A 26,857-nucleotide genomic window follows, 5' to 3' on the forward strand; every position below is an offset into this window, starting at 1 on the left:
AGCCTGCTGTTGCCTCCTCTGGAATAATGTCAAGGCTCAGTTCAGAAGTGCACAGTGTAAAAGGGTGGCTGTGACTCCTTAGTATCAGGGAATGGGATGTGCAGCCCTGATGTCAAATGTGTCAGCTGAAGTGAGTGCACTGTGGGCTGCAGTGAAGGGTATTCTGCTTGGGGAGGAGAGGTGGCTGAGACCACTGGGGTTTGGCCTCTGGCTCCTGGTTATTTTGCCAGTGGCCGAGATGTATATTGACTACCAGAGCTTGGATTTGTCAATGCCCACATATCAAAGATGAGTGCACAAAGGACTGGAAACCTGCAGTGCTCCACGGTGGGGAAGGGTCTAGTACCATCTGAGTCTTATTTTCTATTGTCTTCTTGGGTTTGTTTTAGGCTTAAAATAGACCTAACTGAAACCTCTTAAAAATCAGAGGTAGGTGTTTGCTCCCACCAAAAAAGTGGCTCAGATAAATACTACCTAGTCAGGAATGCATTCAGACCATTTGTCCTTTGGGAAAAAAACAAAAAACCTTTTCTGACTCAGGGTGGAGAGCTGCTCCTCCCAGTTTCAGGCCCCTTCCCAAAGGATTCACAGTTTTATCTGTGCCACAGCACAGCCCCTCAGTGCACACTGAGTGATGGGCACTGCTCAGGCTTCACTGCTCTGTCATGCACTGAAAACCAAATAGGAGAGAAGCAGCCCCACAGCAGGGTCAGGGCTGTGCAGCCACACTGAAATGCCAGTCATCTCTCCTGAGTGTGCTCCCCCTTGGGGCGGGGAATTGGGTCAGTAGGTCATTTAACCATTCAAATTTAGGGTTTTTATAGGCACATGTAAATGTGGGACAGAAAAAAAAAAAAAAAGAAAAAAAAAAGAGAGATTTCAGGGGCAGGAGCAGAAGCCGATTTGTGTGCTAACATTGGGATGTGAAAAAGGAGATTATTTTGGAATGAGAATGCTGAGGAATGGGACTTGCTGTTTGGACCTGCTGGACATGCCTCCAGGGTGGGGTTTGGCAAAGGTACAGCAGGCAGAGAGAGATCAAAAGACAGCTCAAAGAAAATTTCTCTGATCTTTGCTTTTGTCTCATGTCATGGCCAGTCTTATCCTTTGGGGGATGATTTGGGATTTTTGAAGGGGATTGGATAGGGAGAAGGAGGGACTCAGCAACACTAAATAAAGAATAGACTAGAAAGCTGTCAGGATTTTTTTAATAGTAAAAAATATGGCAGATGTTGACTATAGGGGCAGTATCTCATTTGCCTGCAATATTCATGGAAATCTACTACTTGCCAGAAGCCAGTATGTTTTATAGCATGAAAATTTCTGGTGGGAACGCCTCTGTACCAGATCTCTCACTGTAAGTCATTATTAAGATATATTTATCTCAGATCATGTGTGGCCCCCTAATAAGAGCCAGAAATAAAACCATGATATCTTTCTAAATCTTTGTTTTGCTTATGGATAAGCTGAATTGAATTTCATTCACACAGTAGAACACATTTTTATAGTGCACCCCATATGAGTGCTTTCTGGCCAAGATGAAAAATGTTAGTTCCTGTCTGGAACTTTTCAAAAGTATAGGAATAAGTCTGGTATAAAATAAATAAAATGGTCTGTTACTTCTAAAGTAGTGAAACCTCCTTCCATTTTTCCTCCATATAAGTATTCTTAGGTGTTAAAGGCGATTTTAATCTTTTGAAGTTTTCGGGAAGACAAAGCCTTTAGTCCATCCTGCTTTGGTGGCACCTCTGAAGAACTAATTTGATGGGTAAGCCATACAGACAGTTCACATGTCAGGGAAGTAATGGTGGTGAAAAATTGATTTATAAATCTAACAAGATTCAGAGAATGGTTTCTACTCATTTGAAACAAATTCCAATGTGGAAACCATGACAGAGAGATGAATTAATGTTGACAGTGCAGAGATTCTGAATCCAAAGGGACTGTCTTGCTGACCTGCTCCTAAAGATGCTCAGCTAGAACAAGGAGGTGAAGTAAAAAGTTACTTCAGTTTTAATTGAAGCTGGGGGAGACTGCTTTATTATTGTAGATAGCAGAGGGGCATTCTCCATGCAATTATCTGAGGTCCAGAGAGCAGGGAGATGGGGATGGATTTTATCTGAGTGGTGGGTGGGCGATGTGTTACCATTCCTGTTGACAGAGTATGTTGAGAAACCTCCTTTTGCAAAATGGAAATACCCAAATTGTGAACAGAAGTGTTGGTGTTTTATTCAAATTGCGTGTTTGTTTCTGGCAGGCAAGGTACTGAAGTGTGAAGTTTATTCTGAAAAGAAATTGATTTTTTTTTAAGTGATGAATTTTTAAGTGATTCTTTGCTAGAAGTTAAATTTAACAGGGCAAATTGGAGGGACCCAGGAGAACACCAAGGGGTTCCCTGCTTTGGCTCTGAATCTTGAGGGAATAGAGACTGTGCTAGGAAATGGCACCACAAGATGTGCTGCTCTCACTGAGAGCATTTTCTGCACCACTCCCACCTGGGCTGGTGCACAGGAGCTGATGCAATGCAGCATGTCAGGGAGGAAACCTGTATTTCAACGGAGCAGCAGCAAAAATTTAATTAAATCTTTGCATCCTTCCTCAGGTAGCAGCAGTGCACTGACCGTGCTAAAATGATGTGGCTTATCTTCCTCTGTATTTTTTCTGCCAAAAATCAATTTGCTTGTCAGAGATGGCCTTTCACTTGTGGAAAAAAAAAAAAGAGTTTGCTGCAAATCTGGAGTTTCTGTGATGCATTAGTGGTACATTTACCTTTTGCAGCAGCCTGTGTTGCATTTTTGTCATATATTACCAGACAAAAAGAAAGATTGCTATGTGATTTATATGCAGCACTGCATTGTGCTCAATATTCAGCTATGTATGAATTCTTAAGCTGAAAGATCAGCAGAATGTGGGTTAAAGTTTTGCCAAATTTTCTTCTGTTAAACATTATCTCATTCTGTGAACAGTCCCCTGCCACTCCGAATGGGCTTCAGGAAAGGTGTTATAACCTATCTTCACACTGATGGAAATAAGAGCATAGCTGAGTCAGGGTAGTGGTTATGGAAGAAATGGAATGGAAATGCTTTGCTGTCTTATTTAAAGTAGGTTTTATAAAAAATATAGGCACGGAATTCTCACAAGTTTATTTCTGCTTTTGTTTTCAAGGCAACCATGATGCCAGTTGTATTTGGTGCTGGCTTTTCCCAGTGCTGCTGACAGTCCAAAGCCTTTTATTACTGTTGTTGCTGTTGTCTTTGAAATCTCCAAACCATGACCATGATATTAAACCCAGAATGCCTGGAGTTATTTCAGTTCCAGAGACCAACCAGACTTGATAAAGCTGTCATGATTGCACTCATGTCTGTAGGGCTCAGGAAAGATGTGATCTGAGCTTTTGGGACAGAAAACAATACCATGCCCTCCTGGACTGCTGCTCACCTTGGAGCTGCTCTGTGTTTATTTCTCCACCTGCCTTCCCTTTTGCCCCTATCATAAAGAAGTTGTGGAGCTTTGCTGTGAACCACCTGGGTTTTCTGATGATATTAATCATTTAAGAAGCTTTCAAGATGAGCTGCATTTCACTCCTGACAGTCTGCCTTCTTGTGCTCCCTTGTCATTTCCACAAAAGAAAATGCTTTGCTCATTTTTTGCTGAATTTCAAAGGCTCAGTTACCATTCAGTCACTTGAGCAGCTCTCAGTTGTACACTCTGCAAGTTACTCAATTATGAAATTGGGCAGTGATAATTCTGTTTTAGTAGTACTCATTGTGCTGGATAACACCAAGCAGTAAGAGTTTGGTTTCATGTTTGGCACCAGAAGTATTGTTTTGTTGTCTTCATTGTCCTTCTTTCCTTTCTTCTGCTCACTTTCACATTCCTGTTCCTGTACAAGGATGTTCCCAAGTTAAAGGACCAAGCTATTTTCATGTATAATACCAAGGACAGAATACTCTAATAAAATCTAGCCAATAATCATCAGTTACAGATATCTTCCCTAATTCTTGCAGATCCTTTTAAAGACCATAAAATATTGGAACAGCACTATTTCATCATCTCATTTTAATATTCTGGTTGGATATGCTTTTACCGGAAGACCAGTAAGGTAGCAGAAAATAAAAACTGAAATATCCTTATAAGCACAAAATTAGCATACATGTAATTTGCTTTCCCAGCTGTCCACCTCTCTTGGTCTCAGGATGACACTGAAGATGGCTGAGAAGTGGAGATCTTTGCCAAGCAAGCTTTTGTTCCTTGTGTACTTGTGCTATGTACACACAGACATGCATTTCTGTGTCTTTATATACTTATTGGATGAGATGTGTGATTTTAAATGTAATTTAAAACATTGTTTCACTATATATTTCACTGGCATTTAATTGAATAATGGTTGTGATCACACTGGAGTTAATTAGCATGATTGTGGTAATGGGAGTGTTTTCTACTTGATGTATGAGTGCACTGCTGCTTGAGATGAGCAATTGGTAGGATGAAATACACCATGGTCAACAATTTTTTTTTTTAATCTAAAGTAAGCACTCAATATGAAATAGCACAAAGAGAAATTCTTTTAGCTAATGTATTCCCAACTATTAATTCTAATCTTGCTTATTTATTAGTTTGAAGGTATAAGGTAGCTTTTAATCAATTTGTCTGGCATTTCAGCAGTTGATGTAATGTGTGTCACCCTTTTAAATTCAAATAATAAATTAATCTTGATTTGTATACGAACCCTGAGGAAAAATCATAAATAAAAGCAACAATGCACAGAAAAATATCTGGTCCTTCACAATGGTCAGTGAGGATTTGGGTTGTATCCACCTTGTCATTCCTGGGAATATTTAATATCTAATAAATACTGAAAAATGCGCTATGTTTGTATTTAAAGCATATATATACACACAATATATTATACATAATATTTTATACAATTCACTGAAATAATGAAATTACTGGAGGTGTAGTCATTAGTATCAGCATGATATCAGTGCAAGAAGAACTGGGGTGAAATTATGATGAGAAAAACTAAAGATGAATTGCCATCTTTAAGGGAAGAACAGTCTGAAGAAGAAGGTGCTGATGGAAATTTCATTGGCCTGGATATTTTTTTAAAAGGTCTGAAGAAGTTTCCATTCTAGTTTATAGTGGGGAACAATCTTGTACTGACAGAGTGAGTGGCTGCATTACCTCAGAGAGATATTCTGCCTGTAACTTCTGTAACTGTAATTCCTGGTAAGTCTGTTTTGAATTAGAACCACAGAGTACAAGTAAGAATATAAGTCTTGATTTGATTTTGTGCAATTCAAATGGAATAAAATCACAACTTATATTAGATCATCATATGCACTTAGCCTTTGCCCTTCTTAAGGGAGGAGGAATTTTGACAAAGATGGATGCCTCCTTAAACCCCAGATTTATTTATCAAAGAAATGTTTCATTGTGGTTACTTATTTTAGTTTTAGAATATCAAGTTACTAAAGATATAATTCTTCACAAAGGCCTGACTCTGAGATCACATAACCTCAACAAATAGTGGAGCTAATTTTAATGAAGTAGCTTGAGCAAAGAATCTGATAGCAGTAACTGAGCTTTATAATTAAGGATAACAATAGTTTATAAGGCTTGACAAGAAATGCAGAATCAGCTCTGTAATTACAGTTTTGCCGAAGCAAATAGTGCTTTAGTTTCTTTGGGCAGGAGTTCTACTCGCTGTCTGTGCACAGAACAGGTACCATTCCTCCAGAGTTCTATTTTTAGCCCTTTGCCATTTTTTCTCTCCTGTGATCTTGGGGAGATGGTTAGAAGGCTAACCCAGTTCTCCCTGAAGTCAGTAAAATCCTTTTTACTGTTTTCAGTAGGAGATGGATCAGGCTTTGAACTTTGTCTCAACTTCCCAGCAGGAGTGCTGACACAGACATTTCATCATTGGTACTGGAGTCAAGTCACGACTCTAAAGAACATAAAGGAGATATCACATCAGAGAAAGCCTAATAAGTCTCCTAAACTTCAGCCTGCAGGCATAATGAGGGATTCATATCACTTGTCTTTAGTCAAGAATATCAGATCTATGCTAGTCCTCTTTCTCTCTCTAGTTGGTACTTCCTGGCCTTCAGAGATGCCATCTCTTCCTTGCCTTTTTCATGGTAAAACCCAGGTGACAAAGCTCTCTGAATCAGTACAAGGAACCTTTGCCTGGAACTGGCTTACACAGCCCCAGAACTTGGTCAATACAGACTAGTGCTGCCTTATTCCCCTTATCTCAGCCTCTACTTGGGAAGTGAGGTCTGGGGTATGTAGTTTGTGTTTAATGGGATCATGTACCTGATCACCTGCCCAGTTCCCACCTCTATGTTTATCCTGATGTTTACAACAAACATCTTTCTGTGGCTGATGGGAATGGCTCACTACACTTTGGAGAACTTGGAGACTGTTACCATGAAAATCCCTCAAATACAATAAACAGCTGTAAAATAGTATGCAGGGGCAGATTGTTCTGGAAAAAAATTGTCCAGATTAAGGGCATGAATTCTGCCCTGGACTATCACTAGACACAGTTATTTTCAATGTAATCAGCCTAAAAACATGCAGCAATAAACTACTTACATGTGCAGTTCCTAGCAAAAGATAAAAACTACATGGAATAATTTAATGTAAATGAACATGGGCCAAAACCAAAATGCTGTGTTAAATTGAATGATACCTTAGAAATGTGAGGAAGTTCACGAAGATGATAGATAGATAGGTAGATAGATAGGATTTGCTTGTCTTCGCAGGTTTCATGATTGAAATAGGTTATTATGCAAAGATTGGTCTACAAAGATTATTAAGAGATATAAGGTGGAAGTTGGTTTTTGTGCATGAAATGGTACAGAAGTGTGGAATGCCAGTCAGGAGTTCACTGAGAATTTCAAGGGTTTGCACATGACAGTTCTCTCAGGGGTTAAGGCAACCCTAAAATTTCAGAAAGCATGTAATTTTATAACTCATGGATTTTCTTTTTCTGCCAGATCTCAACTGGGAATCTGAGCTAACCTCTTCTGGATGGGGATGGTGGGACAAGGAGACAGTTCATGCTTTTCTTCATTGTAGAACTTAATTCTCTCTTGGATTCTCACCCTGGCTGATCCAGGGTTATGTCACAAAAAAAAAGTATAAAGTGCTTCCAACAAATAAACTAAGGGTCTGTACCCCAAAGAGATTGCTATTACGAGAGCAAGCTCAGGATGAAAATGTAGGGAGCAGGGAAGCAGTGCAGCATTGTAGCACCAACCAGGATGAAGCTCTCAGCCTCAACAGCACTTTGGTTCAATGCCTGTGGAGAAATAGATGTACATGAAAATATTTGATATGTGTAACAACATCTGGTGTGATTTATGTGCACTTTAAGCAAACAAACAGAAGAGAAGTAGAGCAAGCCCTCAGCAAATGAGTAACCTCTGGCTTATTTGGCCTGTGCTGTGTGTACATCTCGACAGCTGATGAGGGAGGACAGTCCTTTCATGAGCACATCAAGCTCAGGAGTTCAAGGCAAGGGTGGCTAGCTCCCAAATGTGGCTGCTTATCTGAAATGTATCTAAATCTCTTAAATCTGCAACAGTGAGCTGGAAATCTCTCAGCACCTTCCTTCTAGAATGGCAGGAATAGAACCATTAGTTGTTTTTCCTATCGTAAACTGCACCTGTTTTAAAATCCAGACACTTACCTGTGACCTCAGTGGACAAAGATAGAAAAAGAGGGTGAAGAAAAATGTCTCCATACTCAAAATGTGCTGTGTTCAAGCCTTTTGTGCATGACACATTTATACAAACACATCCAAAATGAGGTATGCATTCTTCAGGGAAGCATCCCTGTATGCTGACAGTGCCTGTCACAGCCCAGGGAAAACACTGAGTGTGGCCCCTTCCACACCCAGTCAGCTTCCCTTCAGAAAATCCCCTTTGCCTTTGGAGAAACTTGTGCAATGCAAATGGGCTGCTACATCTTTTTTTTGTCTGTGCAGTGAGGCCAGAGCCTCTGTTGAGGCCAGTCTGCATTCTTTCTCCCCCAAAGTCTAGGGTCCAGCCTCCATGCTTTTCACCAGTGTATTTACATCTGGTCATTGTATCTGTGAATTCATCTCCTCCACAGGTAACTTGACATAGCACATGTTGGAGTCAGTAAACTGTGTGGCTTTCAGCAGAGATGGACTTAAATGTCTCAGGGACAAATGAAGAAAATCTGTGTCCATACTGTATTCCAACAAAACTGTTTTGTGTCCCAAATCTGTGCCACAAGGAGAGAGGGAAGGCATTTACAAGAATACTAAATAATACATATAAGAGCAGGAACAGTCTTGTGCTCAGGGAGCTGGACTGGTGTGTGAGTTGTTGTAGTGGTAATGTGTGAAAAACACTGGTGTGGACTAGACTTTGAAAAAATTGTGCTAGCTTTGGCATCTGCTCCAAATACTATTGGAAGACAATCATTCAGAAAGGATACTGTTAAGTGAAACTGGACCCTCATTCAGATCACATTAAATGGAACATTTTTTACAAACTCTCAGCTAAAGAGGTTTCCAAAAAATGATTATTAAAACATAAAATTTTGCTGCTGTTAACAGCCTAACCATTATAGCAGTAGCCTGAAAGTGAGGGAATAAAAATTTACTATTGGTAACAAAACTGTCTCAAATATGCTCTTCACAGTCCAAAAGGAGAAATGCAAATACCGGATATTTATAGTCAGCCCTCAGAAACTGGGAAAATGAACAGTGAATGAGATGTTTTCTTTAGGCTTTTTTATAACTGGAAATATTTTCCTCCATTAAACACTTGGAGGTCAGTGCTCCATCTCTGTACTGAACATTTTCTCAAACAACAACTGTTGACTGCAGCAGGATATTATCTAAGTATGAACAACAGGGCTTGATCCATGGCTTTTATTTTTGACAGTGTTTGTGTAATGTCAGAAATACGTGTGCGCCCACTGTGTTAGAGGTATTTTGTGTATATACACCAAGTTAATGCATTTTTAAACTGAGGAGGATTTTGACAAGGAAGGTGCTACAATTCTACTATTGAAGCAGAAGTTAAAATTCCCGGTGAGAGTAGCCTCAAGCCAATGCTAAGCAGTTCCAAAGATCTAGCCAAGTAATGGAAACACCCTGAAGCTGATATCTTTGTCTCTCCTTATTTTTGTTAAGTGTTGAATACCAAAAAGCCATTGGCCTTATCTTGAGTGAAGAAAACTTTTATATGACAGCAAGGTAGTTTACCCTTGTTTACCTAAACAGTTTACCCTGTTTAGTTTACCCAAGCTGACTAAGGCATAGCTCCATGGTTCTGGAGAAGATGGTTGCACTCACTTTCCATTTTTCCTGTTATTCATGAGACTCTGTGCTGTTTTAGTTGAGTGGTGTTTTCCAGACATGTGAAAAAGAGAGAGAAAGAATGGGCAGGTAGCTTGAAACCTGAGGCAAGCTGGATGGATTTCTCCTTTCTTACTTGACAGTCTGGCATATCTTGGGTACATTAATTTGCTTCTGGGTTCTTCTGTTCCTTCTCTGTGAAGCAGGAGTCCTACACCTCATATCATTAAGGCCATGGCTGTGGGGTAAATCTATTCAGGATAATGCAGTGTTCAAATTCTTGTGTAATGCAGGGCAGGTACATGCCCTGGGCAAACTGGAACTGAGCATTGCATACTGGCAGCTGCAAGCAAATCACATGGACTCACTCCATCTGGAAACATGATGCAGAACAGTAGACAAGACGAAAAAACCCTAGAAGGAGCTTGAAGACATGGTCTGTCTCACAAAAGCCAGTGAAAGGCAAATGTTTCTTGGGGCTGAGACATCTCTGGCTAACATGATTACACAGTGTAATGTGAGAGCAGTTGGGAGGCCATTGCAGTGAGCTGGTGGCTGAGTGTCACGTGAGGCACTGTAGCCTTCTGAGCTGGTGAGTCCCCCTTGCTTCATGCCATTATCTTTGAGAAATTGCAGGGAACTTGGAAAAAAAACAAATGGGAAGTCCTATTGCCGTGCCTGGCAGGATTGGGTTGAGGTGGTGTGTTTCAAATAAGAAATAATTTCATGTGTACTCAGCATTAGTCTATGTGGCTTTATATGTTCTCCTTTCACAGATGGCAATGCCACCAAGAAGTATTGTTATTGTTTTAAAACTCTGGTAATACTTGCTTTCATGCCATAAGGATAAACAGCCTCTTTCAGGGGTTTACTTGCCACAGTTGTATTACTCATACTGTGTTTCTTGCTTTGTTTGCTGGTAGAATACATACACCAATGCAGACAAGCTCTTGGAGGCTGCAGAGCAGTTGGCTCAGACTGGGGAATGTGACCCTGAAGAGATCTATAAAGCAGCCCGGCATCTGGAAGTTCGGATTCAGGACTTTGTCCGGAGGGTGGAACAGAGGAAACTTCTCTTGGACATGTCAGTCTCCTTCCATACCCACACCAAAGAGGTAAGAGGTGCATGAGGGATTTTTGCTGTGTATTGTAGAGGGCTGCAAGAGGCTGTCTTTGAAAACTCAGATAACAGAGAAAAGGCATTTTCACCACACTGGGTTGATATTATCCAGTTCATTTATGCATATGAATAACTGTTGTAAAGAGGAAATAAAACGTGAAACATATGAATGTTACAGTACACTGAAATATAGCAACACCATCTCAAGTGGTGCTTAATCACAACTAGAATGTATTGTTAGAAAGCAAGAATTCTCTTGTAAGAACGTGAGTTGATATTAACACTTTAAGTAAAAACATGCCAGCAGCATGATCCTCTGAGGATTCTATTTAAATGTACTGTTAATTAATGTATCTAATATCATTATGTGTTACTAGAAATCTTATATTGTTTAATGAGGCAGACTTCAAAACAACTGCTAAAGAAAAAACAGCCACATACTCATACAGTGAATCAGTGAGGATCTGAATAAATGCTGTTTAGTGTAATTGAAAAATATCCAGAGATAAGACTGACTTGCCAGAGGAGATACAGTGGACAGGACATCAAATGGGAGGCCACTGGGGATGTAATTAAAGCATACTTCACATTTTCTGCAGTCCAAAGGCCATTCAGTGGTGAGTGACTTTTAAAGATAGGGTTTCTGCTGAGAAAGATGGAATTAGTCAGGATGGTTGTTTTCATGCTCTGCAGCATCTGCTTGTGAAAGCACACTTGATCAGGAAGATACTCTGAGAAGCTGAAAGCTTTGTCTCTGCTTGTTAATTTACATGTTCCAAACAAGAGGCATATATCAGGCTTCAGGGTGTAGGGGAGCCCCTGAAGTAGAAGGTACATGCATACATTTATTCATATGTGTATGGAAGATGGACTTTACAGTTATAGCTGTTGCTACATAAAGGTTTTTCTTTTAAATCCTGCTTCTGCAGTATACTAAAATATAGTTAATTCTCAGCTTGTTCTTCTCAGAGTTGCTGAAACACTTGCAGCTATGCTGGTTTGTCACTGGGGAAACTTAATTGGTTATTTCCTCTGTAAAAATGATTTCAGAACAGTTTCCTGCTGTGATTAACCTTGATTCACCTATGCAGGTGATGACGAGTAAAAAATAAGATAGTTAGTGGTATTGTGTAGCCTAATGTGGCTTTGGGAAATAAAGCCTCCCTGTATGAAGGAATTGGGATTGCAGTGCATTATACTCCTGTTCTTCTTCAACAAGAAGGGAGTTTGCCTGCTCTACACACCTGGTTTTAATGAGCTCTGTTTTGGTGAATAAAAATGCAGATGTATTAAAAATTAACATTTTTAAAAAATTATTTTTAAAAACTGTCTTCTGTGCTAACATCAATGCTGTTCTCTAGACGTTAAGAGTAAATGCTAAGTATTTGCCTAATTAATGTTTTCCTGTGAGACAGATTGGTTCTGTCATGTGCTTCAGTAGTCAATTCATGTCATTTTTAAGGAGATCCAGAGTGGACAGACTCTCAGTGCCGCTCTCCTGTAAAAGTCCCTTCTAAACCAAACTATTCTATGATTCTGTGACTCCCTCTCCAGAGGGACAGTCAAGGGAGCTGTAGCATTGCTGGGACAGCAGCAAAATCAGGGTGGACACAGGAACCCACGTCCATCATAATGAAGGACAGCCACTGGGTTGGGTTGATAAAGTTGTTCAGTCTCCACGAGTTCCCCAAAGTCTGACCATGCCCAGGAGCTCTGCAAGGGGAAGTCTTTGTTTATTTACCCCATGTTAATTCACTCCTGTAGGGGCCAAACACTGATTTTCTGCAGGGTCAGTGGTTTTCACTGTGCGTCACCACCTGGCTCCTTCAGTGACGTGTTTCTGCACTGGTGAAACCCACACAGCTCAATATCTGAGGGGTTTTTGCCAAAACTATTAAGTGAGGAAGTTGCTGCAGACAGGATTCAATTCCAAGATTTAGTTTTTGTCTGCCAGCTGTGGGAATCCCCACAGACACAGTGAAATAACAAAAGACTGCCTGGGGGGAATTGGTGTAAAGGGTAAAGCATTACAACAGGAGAGCCTTAGCATGTGTTTGTATCTTCATTTGCCTTTTTATGCTATAAATAGATTGGCTTAGGTAGAAATTAGTCATTGCTTGGCTTTGCTTGGCCCTTCTTGTGTATTGTAAAATGGAAAGTTAACCAATGTAATTGTCATTCTTCAATATGAGCAATAAAACAGGTAAATTTAAATAGTAACAGATAAATTTAAATCACAGCAGATGTCAAAGCAAAGAATCCTTTTGCTGCATCAGCAATAAAATAGTGGGAGATCTGTGGTCCATTCTTGGTGTTTACCAGGAGCCGTTCCAGTCCTGGTGCTCACACAGCCCTCCCTTGCCCTCCTACCTGCCATGCTGGCCTGAGGCTGGAAGTGCTGTGACCACCCAAACCCATCACCTGGGAGTGTCTTGGAGTGAGGAGAAGTAGTTTGGTTGCCATGTTAATGTGTTTAACACCTGAAATATTTTGCAATATTCTAGAAGATGTTATCACTTACTTAATAATACCCACCATTATTAACTTCATCCTTTGTAGTTTTTAAAACTATTTCTTAAACTATGAACAGCTCTTTCTCTTATGTCCTTGAAATAAAAAAATTCCCTTCATATTTTTTTGACCCTGATGCAGGAAATGATGGCCTAGATGCATTTGTCATCTAAGCTTCACAAATTCTCATTATTTCATGTTGTATTAATCTATTGAGACACAAATGGTGAAAGAGTAAATTAAGTAGAAAAAATTGGTCTTACTGATACTTTTCCTTTTTTTGGAAATATTCTGAAGATCTTCCCAATGAGCATGTTTCTTCTGACAGTCTTCCTAGCACAGGTGAATTGTGTTTCTGATGTGGTAATTCCCAAGTGTGGATGAGTTCATTGACTGTGAACTTCTCCTTCACCTGTACTCTGCCCACCTCTTCATCTCCACATGCAACTGCTCAGATTCTCACCATCTGAGAAACTTTTAACTGCTACTACTTTTTTTATTCTTGTCAAAGTAATGTTTCCTTTTGTAGTCAGTCTTCCTTGTATTTTCTTCAGGACAATCGGTAGTGTTGAATTAGGGAGTCATTTAAATGTAGATATCCCCATGGGTAATGTAAGTCCAGAGTGGTTTTTTATACTACAGTAGACTTGAATCACTGCTTATTTCATGTGAAAGCATTAAAGAAGGTCCCTTCTGCTAAAAACTGACTCATACAGTTCCAGGAATATCAAAACCACAGTCAATTAAGCATAACAATAATTTTGATGGGTTTTTTAAGTGACCTTATTGAACAATACATACTGAAATGGCTGAAATGAGGACTTTTTTGGTGTGGTAATAACACTTTAGAGGCATAAATTGGAAGCAGTCCTTTAAGTGATTGTTGGGGGCATAATTCTTGAGTAATGGTGTCCTATTGCCATGTCTGTAAGTAAACAAGATTTTGTGTGTCCCACTGTCCTATAGCATTCCTTATGCTTTTCTAGTTTGTAGTGAATATTTTTGTACCCTTCTGGACCAAGGCATTTCTGATGGTGTGAGCTGAAACCTGGTACCGTGGGAATGAAATCCAATTATCTGTGTGGCAGGGTAAAGTTATAAATTATTATCACTGGCATAAATGCATTCAACAGACTCATACCTGAATAATTTCTCTCAGGACTAAGTGTAATTGAATTTAGGTTGTTTCTTCAAATCTGAATCAATTATTGTCAGGATTGTCAGATCTTGCACTTGTATCACAAATCTCATGATAATTGATGTTCTTCTGTGAACTTTTGGCTTTAGGATCAAATGATGATAGAGGATTTTTGGCTGGCATTTGATTTTGTTTAAAAGATAATATTTTTTGAGCTTTCTGTAGAATAGGTTGCAGATGTCATAAAATTACACCCTGAAGACGCAAAACCCTCAAGGACAAAAGAAAAACATGCAATTCATTGTCTGAATCTTAATATTTTCATGTCTCACAGTTTTATACTTAAGGTTCTGCAGTGTATTTTACATTTCCAAGTATTAAAAGGTAGACAGAAAAGAGCACTGTGACCGCTTCTATATAATTAAAAATTTGTAAATCCTCTTGCATAGTTAAGTCATGACTTAGATTGTGTTACTTGTTGTATTGGCTGGTGATGCAGTTGCTAACTTCACAATGAGAAGGAACTTCACTGAATTTCGATCCATTTATAGTATATGGGGCCTTAACTAAACTATAAAACGGTTCTGCAATTGTTTCATGGTTTTTTGGGACATGAAAAGCATGTCTTACCACCTCTAGGTTTCTTGTTTCTCAATGGGCTTCAGATTACCAGTTCTGTGTTGAGTCCAGCCCAAAAAAAAATGGAGAGTCAGAGAAATGTGTTTTCAGATCGTGTGCTCTGTGCTTTGTTGTTCTTTAGTGGGTCAGAAGAGCAGGAGGACAAGGTGCACAGGGCAGGCACTTCCTTGTGGAACCTGCCATGCCTACCTGGCCCACAGAATGGGGGATGAGTATGCTCAGAAAATATTTAATGTTGAGAAAAAGGAACTGCCAGATTCCTAACATGTTACTATGAACATGTGCAAACTGGAACTTGGCAGAGGTCTTTTGAGTGACCAAATTTGGGAAAATGTTCACATGAATGACATAATGTGTATTCTTGACATCAAGGCTAAGCCCTGCAAAATTTCAAACCCTTGCTTAAAAGCATGGAGGGTCTGGAGCATCTCATTTGAACAGAAATAAAACTAACACAGGCAAAGTACCTTTTCTGTCCCTTTCTCTCATTCTGGCCCTTTCACCTCAAAATTCATCAAATTCAGCCTTAGGCAGGCACCTGGTATGGAAAGTTTCACTCTAAAAATCTTGTCTGATAAGGCCATGAGAAAGTGAGAGCTAAGTCCTGCACCATTAAGTGTCAGTCAGCTTCCTGTATTATAACCTATATCATTTGTGGTCAGTAGGTCACCTTGGTCACCCCACAGACATCAGTGGGGTTACTCAGCTGGGAAATGGAGTGGGGCTACCCTATCAGTCAGGAATGGTAACAGTGTTTTATTGCAGGCACTGCTAACTTCATTTCACTTGATAACCAAGACCTGTGAAATTAAATTTTCTCTGCTTGAGTTGAATATTGTGATTAGAAGATTATTTCAGTGTAGATCACTAATTCTGACAGGGCTTGTTCTTCACTTTGAGGCAGAGCTGCTGGGACACAGGGAGCAGAAAGCTCACGGGACTGAGGTCAGCTGCTATTGACTCCCATCAGAAGAGCTGACAGAATGTATCCAAGTTAATCATGGAGCAAACATGACAGTGGTTTTGGGATATATCCTGTAATCCTGTCACTCACTGTGAATTGACACAGGAATCAAATGTAATGTTACTGAACTTAAAAATTTGTTTGACTTTTACTGCTAATATTGACTTTCCAGAGCAATCACCCACTAGATAATAAAGATTTGTGATGCAGGGGATGTTCAGTTTAGCAACTCCACTTGCTGGCAACTTCTGGAAGTTCTGAAAAGGTCTTGTTCTCTGAACATGTGCTTGTCTTACACACTGCTCCTGTCCTGGACAGCACTTTTGTTCCTTTTCTCATGTTATGTCCAGATTTAAAAAAAAAAGAAAGAAAGAAAGCATAAGACATTAAAATGACCCAAATGGGCTCACTGCACATAAAATATTCACTGAGTGGCCAATTCACATCTCAGAATTTTTAGTCTTAGAATTAAGCAGTATGTGTTTTGTTCAAAAGCTAGAAATTCTGGCCTTCACTGGGACAATATTAACAGCTGAAATAGATGCACAACAGCATGCAAAATCAAACTTTGAAAATATCTGCTCCTCTTCTCACAGCAGGGCTGTGAAACATCAAACCTTAGACGTATGCCTCCTGTTAGTATGACCATGGTTTTTGCTGGGAGCTGAATCTGTGTGCTGGTGGTGCTAGATGGACAGTTGGACTTAGTGATCTTAAAGGTCTTTTTCAACTTCAATGATTCTGTGATTCTATGATTCTAAGTAAAAGCCGTTTTGTTGTGTTTATTTGCTATTTTCATAAAGTACTCAGTTCCTAAATATTCTGCTATTCCCATCAGGAGAGAATTTGCAGGCAGAAATTAGAGAATATGGTAGCAGTGAGCTGGCAGAGGTGCCCATACAGTGCCCATGTGTGCTGTCCCTTGCCTGGGTGGCAGATTCCTTGGAGAAGGCAGATCACCTGTCAGCTTCTCATTCTCATAATTGTAGCTGTGGAGAGGGCTCTGCTGGCATAAAATGTGTTATTTTTTTGCGAGCTACATCAAAGTACACTCTGGGTTATCAGCAATCAATTACCATGAAGCAGCAAAATGAAAGCAAATCCCCCTCCAGCTCCAGAGAGTAGACTGTGGCCTGGAATAAAATGCCAACATTCACCAGTTGTTAACTTTGGGGGTGGTTTTTGCAGAGCAAAATCTTGTCTGTAAAGCTATCAAAGATCTGGGACTGAGGAACCAGGACAGCTGGGGTGGTACAGGGTGCCCTTCTTCCCTGTCCATTTGTTGCCCAGAAGCAAGTTTTTTTCATGAAGCATTAAGTAGTCAGGAAAGAAAAGAGCTGTGGCATTCTGGCAGCACATCCTGCTCTTGAGCAGGGGAGTTTGAAGCACAGCCAGGCCACTTCTGAATAAAATTCTGCCATCTGTGATGGCAAAAGATTGGTAAAAGAGATAGAATCAAAGTAATGAGAATTAAATGCTTGTAAATGCAGCCACATAAACCAAATATCAGGAAGTCAAACCTGTGCATGGAAACAAAGTTCTTTCCATCCTTCCACTATGTGCTAGCCAAAGGATTCCTGTAGACTTCATTTAAGTTCATACTTTGTTATCCACATTTTTTGGGCTATTCACCAGCATTGTTACAGACCAATGGCTCCACTCAAATATTTTCCTTGGCTTTTGAGGCCCTTGCATGTGTTTTGCATGTTGTGGAAATGTGAGCCTGTATGCCTCAGACTCCAGATAACAGTGGTTTGGGCTAAAAGGAAGTTTTATGAGCATCTTAAATAAGATGTGCCAACTTTCATAAAGTATTCTTTTATTAAACATATTTCTGCCCATTCTGATTTCCTGAAGCTGAGGAAGATGAGCTTCTCCCAGTTCCAGTGTGTGGGCTTCAGTGCTGTGTACAAGGGCAACAGAGTAGGCAGCCTGCAATAATCTGTACTGAGTAAATCTTTATCAAAGCCATACAGGTACACCTCTGTAATTCACTCCTCACACAAAAGACACATTCTGTCTTTCACCCAAAGTACATCTATGCACTGGAGTCTATTTAACTAGTTGAAAATTGTGTCAGTGGAGTGGCTCAAGTCAATGGATCCAACAAGACTGACTGATTAAAGAGAAGTCATGCAGTTTTTTCAGTCCTTAGCAAGATGCAGAATGATTCAAAATTGTCAAAAGTTATTTATTTCTGCAATTCCCCGGGCATAGTGCACAAAGTTACACAAAAAGCGCAAATCAGCAGATCAGGGTAAGACTGTGAGTGGCAGATACAGCCAGTCACTGGAAAAAGAACAGAGGGAAGAGGTGCTGCAACTTCCATTTGAGAAGTGATGTTTAGAACCAATGAACAATAAGGAGAATGTGAGGGTACCTGCATTTATTTTAGCAGATTGCTGCATTTGTAGTGTGGGAAGCTTCCCCTGCACCAAATTGTCCTGTATCACACTGCTGTGAAACTGGGTAAATCTTCTGACGTAGGAAGAACTTTTCTAAGCAGTGTGATCAAGTGCAGAATTTGATTTTGACAGCTATTGAATTTAATTACAACCAGATTCCTAATTACAAATAACATATTAAAATTATACAAGAAGAGGAACATGTTTGTTCATGATGGTGGCAGAAGAAGCATAGAATGTGTAAATTTTATTCTTCATTTATAAATCAATTTTCTCTTCTAGATCAAATAGTCCCTGAATTACATTTACATGACCTTGGACTGGGGATCTACACACTCCCTGATGTAAGCCTAGCTACCCAAATCATGTTTGCCTTGAGAGGAGATTATTTTGTCCTATATCAATCTGGTCCATGCAGGACTTGGAAAAAGCATCAGATGTTTAGGCAGTGCAAATCCTTTTGCCATAGGCAAGGTTACTAATTAAAAAGCCTGATCATACAGAAGCACCAGCTGCAGCCCAACCAAGGATAAATGTCAAGAAATTGGCCAGGAAAAGAGAAAAAGCAAGAAAGAGGTCAGGGAGAGATCAGTTTTTTTCACAGAATGTTCCCTTTCCACTTGTAATTTCTTCCCAACCAGTGTGGTGGTATCTGACAACATTAAGTTTTGCAGCAGGGAGTCTCATGGGTTGTGTCTTACCATGGAAGTCCTGGCATTTCATACACAGTGTCTGGTCACATCCAATCCTGTCACCTTTTATTATGTGTGCTGCCATTCTGTGACACTTTGCTGGTGGCATGAGGTCACTTTGCAGCTCATCATTACAGACCTTGTTTTCCGTGTTTCTGTTGATGTTTTCTTGAAAGCTTGAATGTGACTTCTGACAATGTTGCTGAAATATGCTTCCAGTTTACAGCAACCCTCAGTTCTTTCAACAGAAACAGGCTAGATGCATTGTAAGTGTGAATAAATACCAGGTGATGAAGGTTAGTTGTGATGGAAAGTTTTATTTTCACCGCCATGTTGGTGTGGGGACAATTTCCTAAAGGCTGTGCAGTCAAGCTGGATGCACAACAGCATTTGAACAGATGCCTTAACACAAGTGCAGACTGAAGTTGTGCCACAAATTAACCTAACTTGGGATCTGTGTGACTTCCTAGTGCATGTCATGACAAAGCTAAATATTATTGCCATAGAATTGGCTTGTAAAAGCCTGGCATAGTAGCAGAGAGAAATAGGGTTGATGAACATCTCTCTCTGGAGCAGTTCTGCTTGAGGGTTTTGGGGGGTCTTTCTCAGCCTGTCCTTGGTTTTCTGAACACTCACATGGCAATTCATGGAGTGTCAGCAGGGTTTCTACATGTCCCTGAATTCTTGTGCATTCTGTCCTTGTCTTCATTGCTGTGATGAATTTTCTGTTCCTGAGTTGTCATGAGCATCCTTTTGGGGCCTGCCCTGCCATACACAACAATTCTCTGCCATAGTAAAGGGGCAGAACATCCATCCTGGGAAGTTGCTTGATTCCATTAACATACTTGTTTTGAAGACTAGCAAAAATGCTGTACAACAGTAAATCTCCTGGATTGAACTGGTTCTTTGCACTGCTCCCATAACTCAGTGCTTCTAAACTGCTTTTGAGGGGATTATAACTCATCTCTGTCATTTACAAATAGCAGCATATAAGCATTGGGTATTTAATAGTTATTCCAACCATGCAGACAATGTTTTCTTAGCAATCTCTTTAGGTTTTAGATTTTGTTTAAAGTGGTTCCTTTTTCTAAGTGAAAAGCATTAATTTTAGGTAACAAGCACAGGTGTCCTCAGACCTCGAGTTAAGTGGTCTCAGTAATTGAGCAAAATGAAGGGTATTTCATCAGATTAAGTAGCTGGGAATAAACAGCTGTATTGTCTCTTGGATGCAGGGAAACTATCTGTGTTTCATATCCTAGGAAGATGCAAAAGTTGTTGTCACCATTCATGAGGGGCACCAGATGCTATCCCAAAAGAAAGGAGAAGTGTCATTCTTCTTTCCCACTGTTCTAGTAATCAGAGGAGAATTAGTTGTCTTGTGTAAAGCCTTGATAAAATAAAGCTTCAGTTGTGGAGCCACTATGGACCTTCAACATTAAAGGCTTAGGGATAGGTTTTTACCTGACACTTCTCATAGCAAACAATTATGACATTTTTACATGTAGTTTGCATGTGTCAGGTTTGAGTCAGGTCTCTCATAGACTGAATTCAGGTGCTACCACTAAATGCATCGGGTTCACCATGTCCAATTAATCACCCCAAAGCATAGATGAGTTGAAGGAAGAACAAAAGTTACTTTTGTAATACTTCTGTATTGTTTTCTAGGATTCTGTAACAAGTAGTCACAAATTTTGTTCAAGGTAAGAATAAAAGAAGTAAATTTCTGAAAATATTAAATAAAAGTTGTGCTGTGCAATATGTCAGATTTTAATGGGAACAGTTTCTTTGGTCTAAGCTGTCTAGTTTAGAGTAGGTCACAGCATGGACTGGAAATGCACAAAGTATTCAGTGATTTGAGGCTTTAAGAGTCAGGATTTTTTTTTTTTCTTTAGTACCTTTTAAGTAACATAATGCAGAGCTTATCTCCTTTTGTGGACTCCTGCATGACTGGCAAACTTAGTGAAAGTCACCACAGGTGGATGTGGAAATTCTGTCTTTATATTTGCAATATCTGCATATATCTACATACACCCTTTGTATGGGATCAAGTGGTACCTTAGTAATAGTTTGAAGTATGTATGGGAATGGAACAAGTAGTCACAAATTTTGTTCAAGTTAAGAATAAAAGAAGTCAATTTCTGAAAATATTAAATAAAAGTTGTGCTGTGCAATATGTCAGATTTTAATGGGAACAGTTTCTTTGGTCTAAGCTGTCTAGTTTAGAGTAGGTCACAGCATGGACTGGAAATGCACAAAGTATTCAGTGATTTGAGGCTTTAAGAGTCAGGATTTTTTTAATAGGTCAAATACTTGCATTGGAATGAAACATCAGGCCCTGAGAGGGACTGATTTTCCTGAGCAGAGACAATCAGGATGTGATTTCTGTTTTATGATTAACAGCTGTTCTGGTGTTGCAGTGATATGGAATTGGTCTTTTCATTGCTGTGGCATTCACAAGTGGGGCATGGCAGCAATTTATTTCAGGTGCTATTAATTGTAGCTCATAACCTAGGAGGTTTTGGAATCAGATTCCTATTGTGAATTTTTCCTGAAAGATCTTCCTAATCTTATTAATATTGACTGATTCTTTGTATTAGGGTTTTCCAGGGATTGGTGGAGTCTAAAGGATTAAAGGCCTCTGAGTCAAGGATGACCTAGATTCTGATAGATTTTATATGCAAATCCTTATAGACAGAGGTCATTAATGGAAACATCTGAAGCTAATATGAGTTAATATATTTGAGTGCTCTCTGAAATTAGGGAGTGTTTTGTTTCCAGGTGAATACAATACACCTTATGTTTTAAGTATTTTGAAACTGATTTAGAAGCCTACTCAAAAAGTGGAGTAAGATCTTAAATGCCCAATGCTCCTTCTGAAAAGTTGGGTTCTGGAGACACTTTAGAGCACAGGATTTTCCTCTGAAGGCTGGAAACTTTCTCCTCTGCCCTAACAAAATAATTTCAAGAAAACAGCAGATTACTAACAATGAACAAAGTTCCTGATTTCACTTTCGTTTTATAAAGAAAATTTCCTAAACTTTTTTAAGTTGAAAAAGGAACTAAGAATTACAAGAAATTTAAAAAAAACTGTCTTCCCCACCTCAAAACAGGATGATTTATATACATAGCTATTTTTCTGTATTTACAAAGTGCTCTATTACTTGAAGATCTGATAAGCAGAAGTAATATTCCTGAATAACCTGGTCTTTGTCTGTTTTCGTCCAGCTGCCCCTACTCTTTGAGTGGGTGTAGGGATTGGATCAAAGCCAGGAAGAATCTCAATATAATTAACATATAAAGGCACTAATGCATTTTCCTTTATGGTAGCTTCCCAAAGTTCAGCACATGGACCTCAAAGCACAACTGAAAAAGCCCTCTATTTGGCTCATTAACTGTGTTTTCATTTTTTCACTTATTTCTCATGCCTATTCACTTACATTTATTTCTTTGATTAATAGTTCCCCTTTTACACTCTGCCTTTTTCCTAAGAATGTGAAAATATGTAAATATCCCAAGCAAAGACATTCTGTTTCCAGGCCAGTAGTTGGCTAGGCCATTATCATTATAATATTTGTGAATAAACAGAGGCATTTATCCAAAACATTAAAAGCTGACTCTGAAAAACCTACAAGTAAGGCGTATGTTCTAATACTTGTTTTTGTGAGTCTCTCAAGCAAGGACTCAGTAGCAGAGGTGGGGACAGAGCAAAAGGCACTGGGCTCTCCCTTTTCTTGTATCATGAGCGTGCTGGGACAGATTCTAATTCTGATAATTTTGATTTGGGCCAGGGCAATATCCTTGAAGTCTGTAGCATGTGTAAGTGTAGGACTTAGTGACTGACCTTAGGTGCGGGCCCTGGCTGTGAGAAGCTTTGGCAGCTGGAGCTTTAGACATCCCCATCCTCCTCTCATTTAATGTGGACGTGCAGAATTCACAGTCTCAGAGGAAATGCTGCAGGATGGGGACCCAGCGCAACTCGTTCTGAACACAAGCATTTTTACCAGCTCTTTGCCACCCACACACAATGTCCTCCTCTGCTTCATGTTCACCCCAAGGTCCTGTGGGACAAAGCTCTGCAGTCCCTGGGAGAAGCACTGCATCCTTTGCTATTTCCCAGAGCATCCTTTGCCATTTCCCAGTGTGCTGCTGTTTCGCACTCCGGTACTTCCCTGCTACCTCCAGCACACACCAGCAAAATGTGGGTTAATGGGGCAGGCGTGGCACAGAAAAGAGTCTCTGGTGGAATCATTAGGGTGTGCTGGCAGGCTGCCAGCTCGGTTGGTGCAATTTTACACTCACTTTTCAGCACAAGCTTAAAGGGGAATCCTCTGTTCACTTTAAGCCTTTACAGCCAGTGAGAGGCTGCTGGGGCATTCCTGCCCCTGCCCAGACCTCTGATGAACAGCTGGCTGGAAATTCTCATCTAAGCACTTGCAATGATTTGTTGCTGTGATTGTGGCTTTAAAACTGGTAGTCAGAACTATTCAAAATTAATGGATCTTCATGGGGTCGATTAGTGATATTGCTGTCTCCTATGTTTGGATTTTCCCAGAGTTAAAATGCAGAGTCCGAGTGCATTTTGAGGAGGGGGTTTAAGTACTGCAAACTGAAAAAGAAACATCAAAACCTCAACCCCTGGGAAGGCATAGCTGAGCAGGCACAGTTAGACTTCAGTCAGTACCATACACACATACCAAAGACTGCAGGTCTGTCCTGCAACAGGCTTCAGCTGCATGTGAAATTAATAGCAGCTGATAGTGCTGAGCTCCTGAAAGAGTTAGGTTATCACAGCTGTAGGAGATTTTAATTTGTTACTAGTATATAGAGCTAATAAGAATAAAATAATTAGTTATTGCTGTATAATAAATAGAAATTGATTTTTTAACTACCTGATATTATATTTATCTTATTTTCTTTCTTTAAATGGAATCAATATCAAATGCATCTATTTGGGTTTACAAATTATAGATCAGTTTTCCTGTGAAACATGCAGCCCGAGTTAATGCCTATTGATCTGGAATTAGAGAGCAAAAGGGTTAAATCTCAATCCCTCTCTGATTTATATTTCCCTCCCCTTCTTCCCAGCTGTGGACATGGATGGAAGATCTGCAGAAGGAGCTCTTAGAGGATGTCTGTGCTGACTCTGTGGATGCGGTTCAGGAGCTTATCAAGCAGTTTCAGCAGCAGCAAACAGCCACCCTGGATGCAACTCTCAATGTTATTAAAGAAGGGGAAGATCTAATCCAGCAGCTCAGGTAAGCACCCACCTGGGGCACAGGTGTTGAGAAATCTGATGCATGCAGTGCTTTAGGGGTGCCTAAATAGGGAACTGCAAGCTAGGATCAATTGGGAGAGTTTGTTAATTCTTTGCTTATTTATAATTCTTCAGATTTTTGGAGTGTTTTATTGAAATTACAGGGAGTGATTTGTGTGGACTGATTAGAGTAGTCTGTGGATCAGCACTGGTTTCCTGTTTGACTGAGAGATTATTTATAGGCACTGGGAAGTGAATGAAACCAAATGTGTTTGAAGTGAATATTTTTAGTTGGTATTTATAGAAGATTGTTAAATGGTTGTGAACTGAGGCCTCGTGATTTATATGGTTATTCCCGATGTAGGGTAAGTGTATTCCTCTTAATAAAATACACACGTGTCTAACAGTCTTCACTGTTTCATTTTGCATGCAGCACCCTTCTATTTATCTCTGTGTATGTGGGTTTTATTCATGGTGTCAAAGAGGCTCTTTTACTGCTGGTTCTTCTACTAGCACTGTGAATTAAACCAGCTCATTTTTGCCTAATTTAAAATACATGAAGACACTAGTCCCAAGAATTGGGGTGGGGGGAGATGTTGGGGTTTTTGTTGGGTGTTTGATATTTATGTTTATTTTCTTTCTTAATCTGCAAGTATTGTCAAATGAATATTTGCAGAGTAAGCTTGTACAGAATTTGTGATTGTGAAATCTCTCTCATTTGTTGTTACAGTGGTTTTCTGTGCCTTTAGCTTTGTTGACAGCAGTGAAATTTTCCTGCCTTTTAGGGATGTTGCTGGGCACTGAACCAAGTCCAATACATCACTTATTATTTAGATCCTTGTGTTGTTACAGGTTGCCCTTACCCACATGTGTGCATGTTCTGTATACATTATAATATGCAAATATCCCAGGTTTTAAGCATTTCACCAGACATTCCAAGAGAGTGACATCATCTTCCTCACCCTGAGCTTTCCTAATGTAATGACTTTACTTCTCATCTGAGATGTGCAGGAAACCATGAGCCATGATAGGAACCTGAGAGGAAAAGCCCAAGATGCTCTGGAATGCAATGGACAAGGAGGGCTCTGGTGGAGCTCTGCCCTTAAGAGCCCTCCTGGAGTCCTGAAGTATTTTCCTACTGCCATAGGCTGAGCTTTCCTCTAAGCTTTTCCCTGTCATCCTGGATGCAGAGTTTTCACTGCTGGGTCAGAAAAAAAAATAATGAAAGGACTGCTCTAGGTTTTGATTGTCCTTCAGCCCTGGGCAGCTGCACCAGAGAGCTCATGGAGATTCCTACCCTTGCTGTGTGTGGACTTGTCAGCACCACAGGGGAGGGAGAGGGACTGGAGCTGTGGTATTGCTTGCCAGTGTTAGAGTTGGAGAGGAAGGATCAGGAGTGGACATTCCATCCTTCCATTCATCCTTGCTGATGAGATCAGTAGGATAAAAACATGCTGGGTTTGGTAAGGGAGCTGCCAGAGGGGAAGGGGTTTTAGCTGAGAATGTGTGCATGGCCAGCTGGAGCAGGTCAGTCAAAGGTCTGCATGGTAACTTACTTTTATGCAAAGACATTGTTTGCAAAGTTTAGGGCATTTCTATGAGATCAAAAAAATGGCATTTAAATTGTGGGCTAAAAATATTTTTGTTATTCTTCTCAACTATTGGAATGGCATCACTTCAGTGTGAACACCCATGGAGTAGAGCCTGGAAGGGACCCTGTACAAGCCCATCAGGTGGAGTGTGGAGTGGTTTTTAGGGTTGCAGAATGTGTCGACATTCAGAGTCCTTGTTCTGATTGTGGGCTTGGCCTAAAGGATTTTACCTGAGTCAGAAGGGAAGTGTGGAGAGTGGCCAGGGTAATACCTGGAGCTGAGAAGTCAACGGAGCATGGGAAAGAGGTGAACTGCAAGATGGTGTGTGGGACTTCAGCTTTTTCTAATGTGAACATAGTCCATTCTTGTCTTCAGTCTTGGAAAAGTGACTGTGGCCTCAGCTTTGAGACTTCTTTTTAATCAGTGTCATGCTCCAATGCTTGCAAAGTACCAAGGCAGGTTTCGTGGCAGCTGTGTTTAACAAAGAGAAGCTGGGGTCTGGTTTGTTCTCTGAGCAGCGAGCAAGGTGGAACAAGGTGAACATATTTGTGCAAATCAGTCCTCTGGTTCTCATGGAGTTAATACCAAACGTTTGAATGCACAGAAAAGTTTGCAGTGGTGAGCTGTCAAGATGAGCTGGTTCAAGTGTTGGATTTGAGCACTCTGACTAACTGCAAAGCTTGTAATGTGATCCTGGACTCTTTCAAAGCAGAACAGTGTGGAAAAAAAACCCATTGAAGCTGCCTCTGTGTGTGCCCACTCTTACCAGCTTTCATTGCTGCTGGCAATGGTAAAGAACACACGGATAAAGGAAAAACTAGAATTGCTGCAGTCTTTCCTTAACACAGGATTGCATTTCAGTGTGGCTCACATTGTACCTGCCGTGAAGAATAGATGAAGATTGCAAATGCTACAACAATGGAAAGAATGAAATACACTGCTCTTATCAAGCATGTCATAACACAGGTTAAAAGCAATAAAATTACTGGAGCTTTGGAAAGTTTTACATTTCTTGTTCTTATCTTTGAGAGAACAGATTTTGGTTTAGAGAAGATCATTTGTGTAACAGCACTCTGTTTCCTCCAGATAGGCAATGAAAAGCTCAGCTGCCTGAACTAAATACCATGCCTGGGACTGCACTTCACACAAGGTCTTCAGGACGTCAGTGACTCCATCAGGAGGCCATACCTATCAGGAAT

General features: G+C 40.1%; 1 protein-coding gene across 10 annotated transcripts in view; it reads left to right on the forward strand.

Annotated features, from left to right (window-relative positions):
- Positions 1–26,857, forward strand: part of KALRN (kalirin RhoGEF kinase) — a 474,406-nt gene that overhangs the window by 266,303 nt on the left and 181,246 nt on the right. For all 10 annotated transcript variants that reach the window (XM_039698296.1, XM_039698264.1, XM_039698216.1 and 7 more), the window contains exons 11-12: positions 10,267–10,458; positions 23,898–24,067. In XM_039698296.1, the coding sequence (XP_039554230.1) occupies positions 10,267–10,458; positions 23,898–24,067 (362 nt within the window). The remainder of the gene's footprint in view (positions 1–10,266; positions 10,459–23,897; positions 24,068–26,857) is intronic.

This window comes from Passer montanus, unplaced genomic scaffold, assembly GCF_014805655.1.
Source record: "Passer montanus isolate IOZ18808 unplaced genomic scaffold, ASM1480565v1 scaffold1, whole genome shotgun sequence".
NCBI classification, from domain to species: Eukaryota; Metazoa; Chordata; class Aves; order Passeriformes; family Passeridae; genus Passer; species Passer montanus.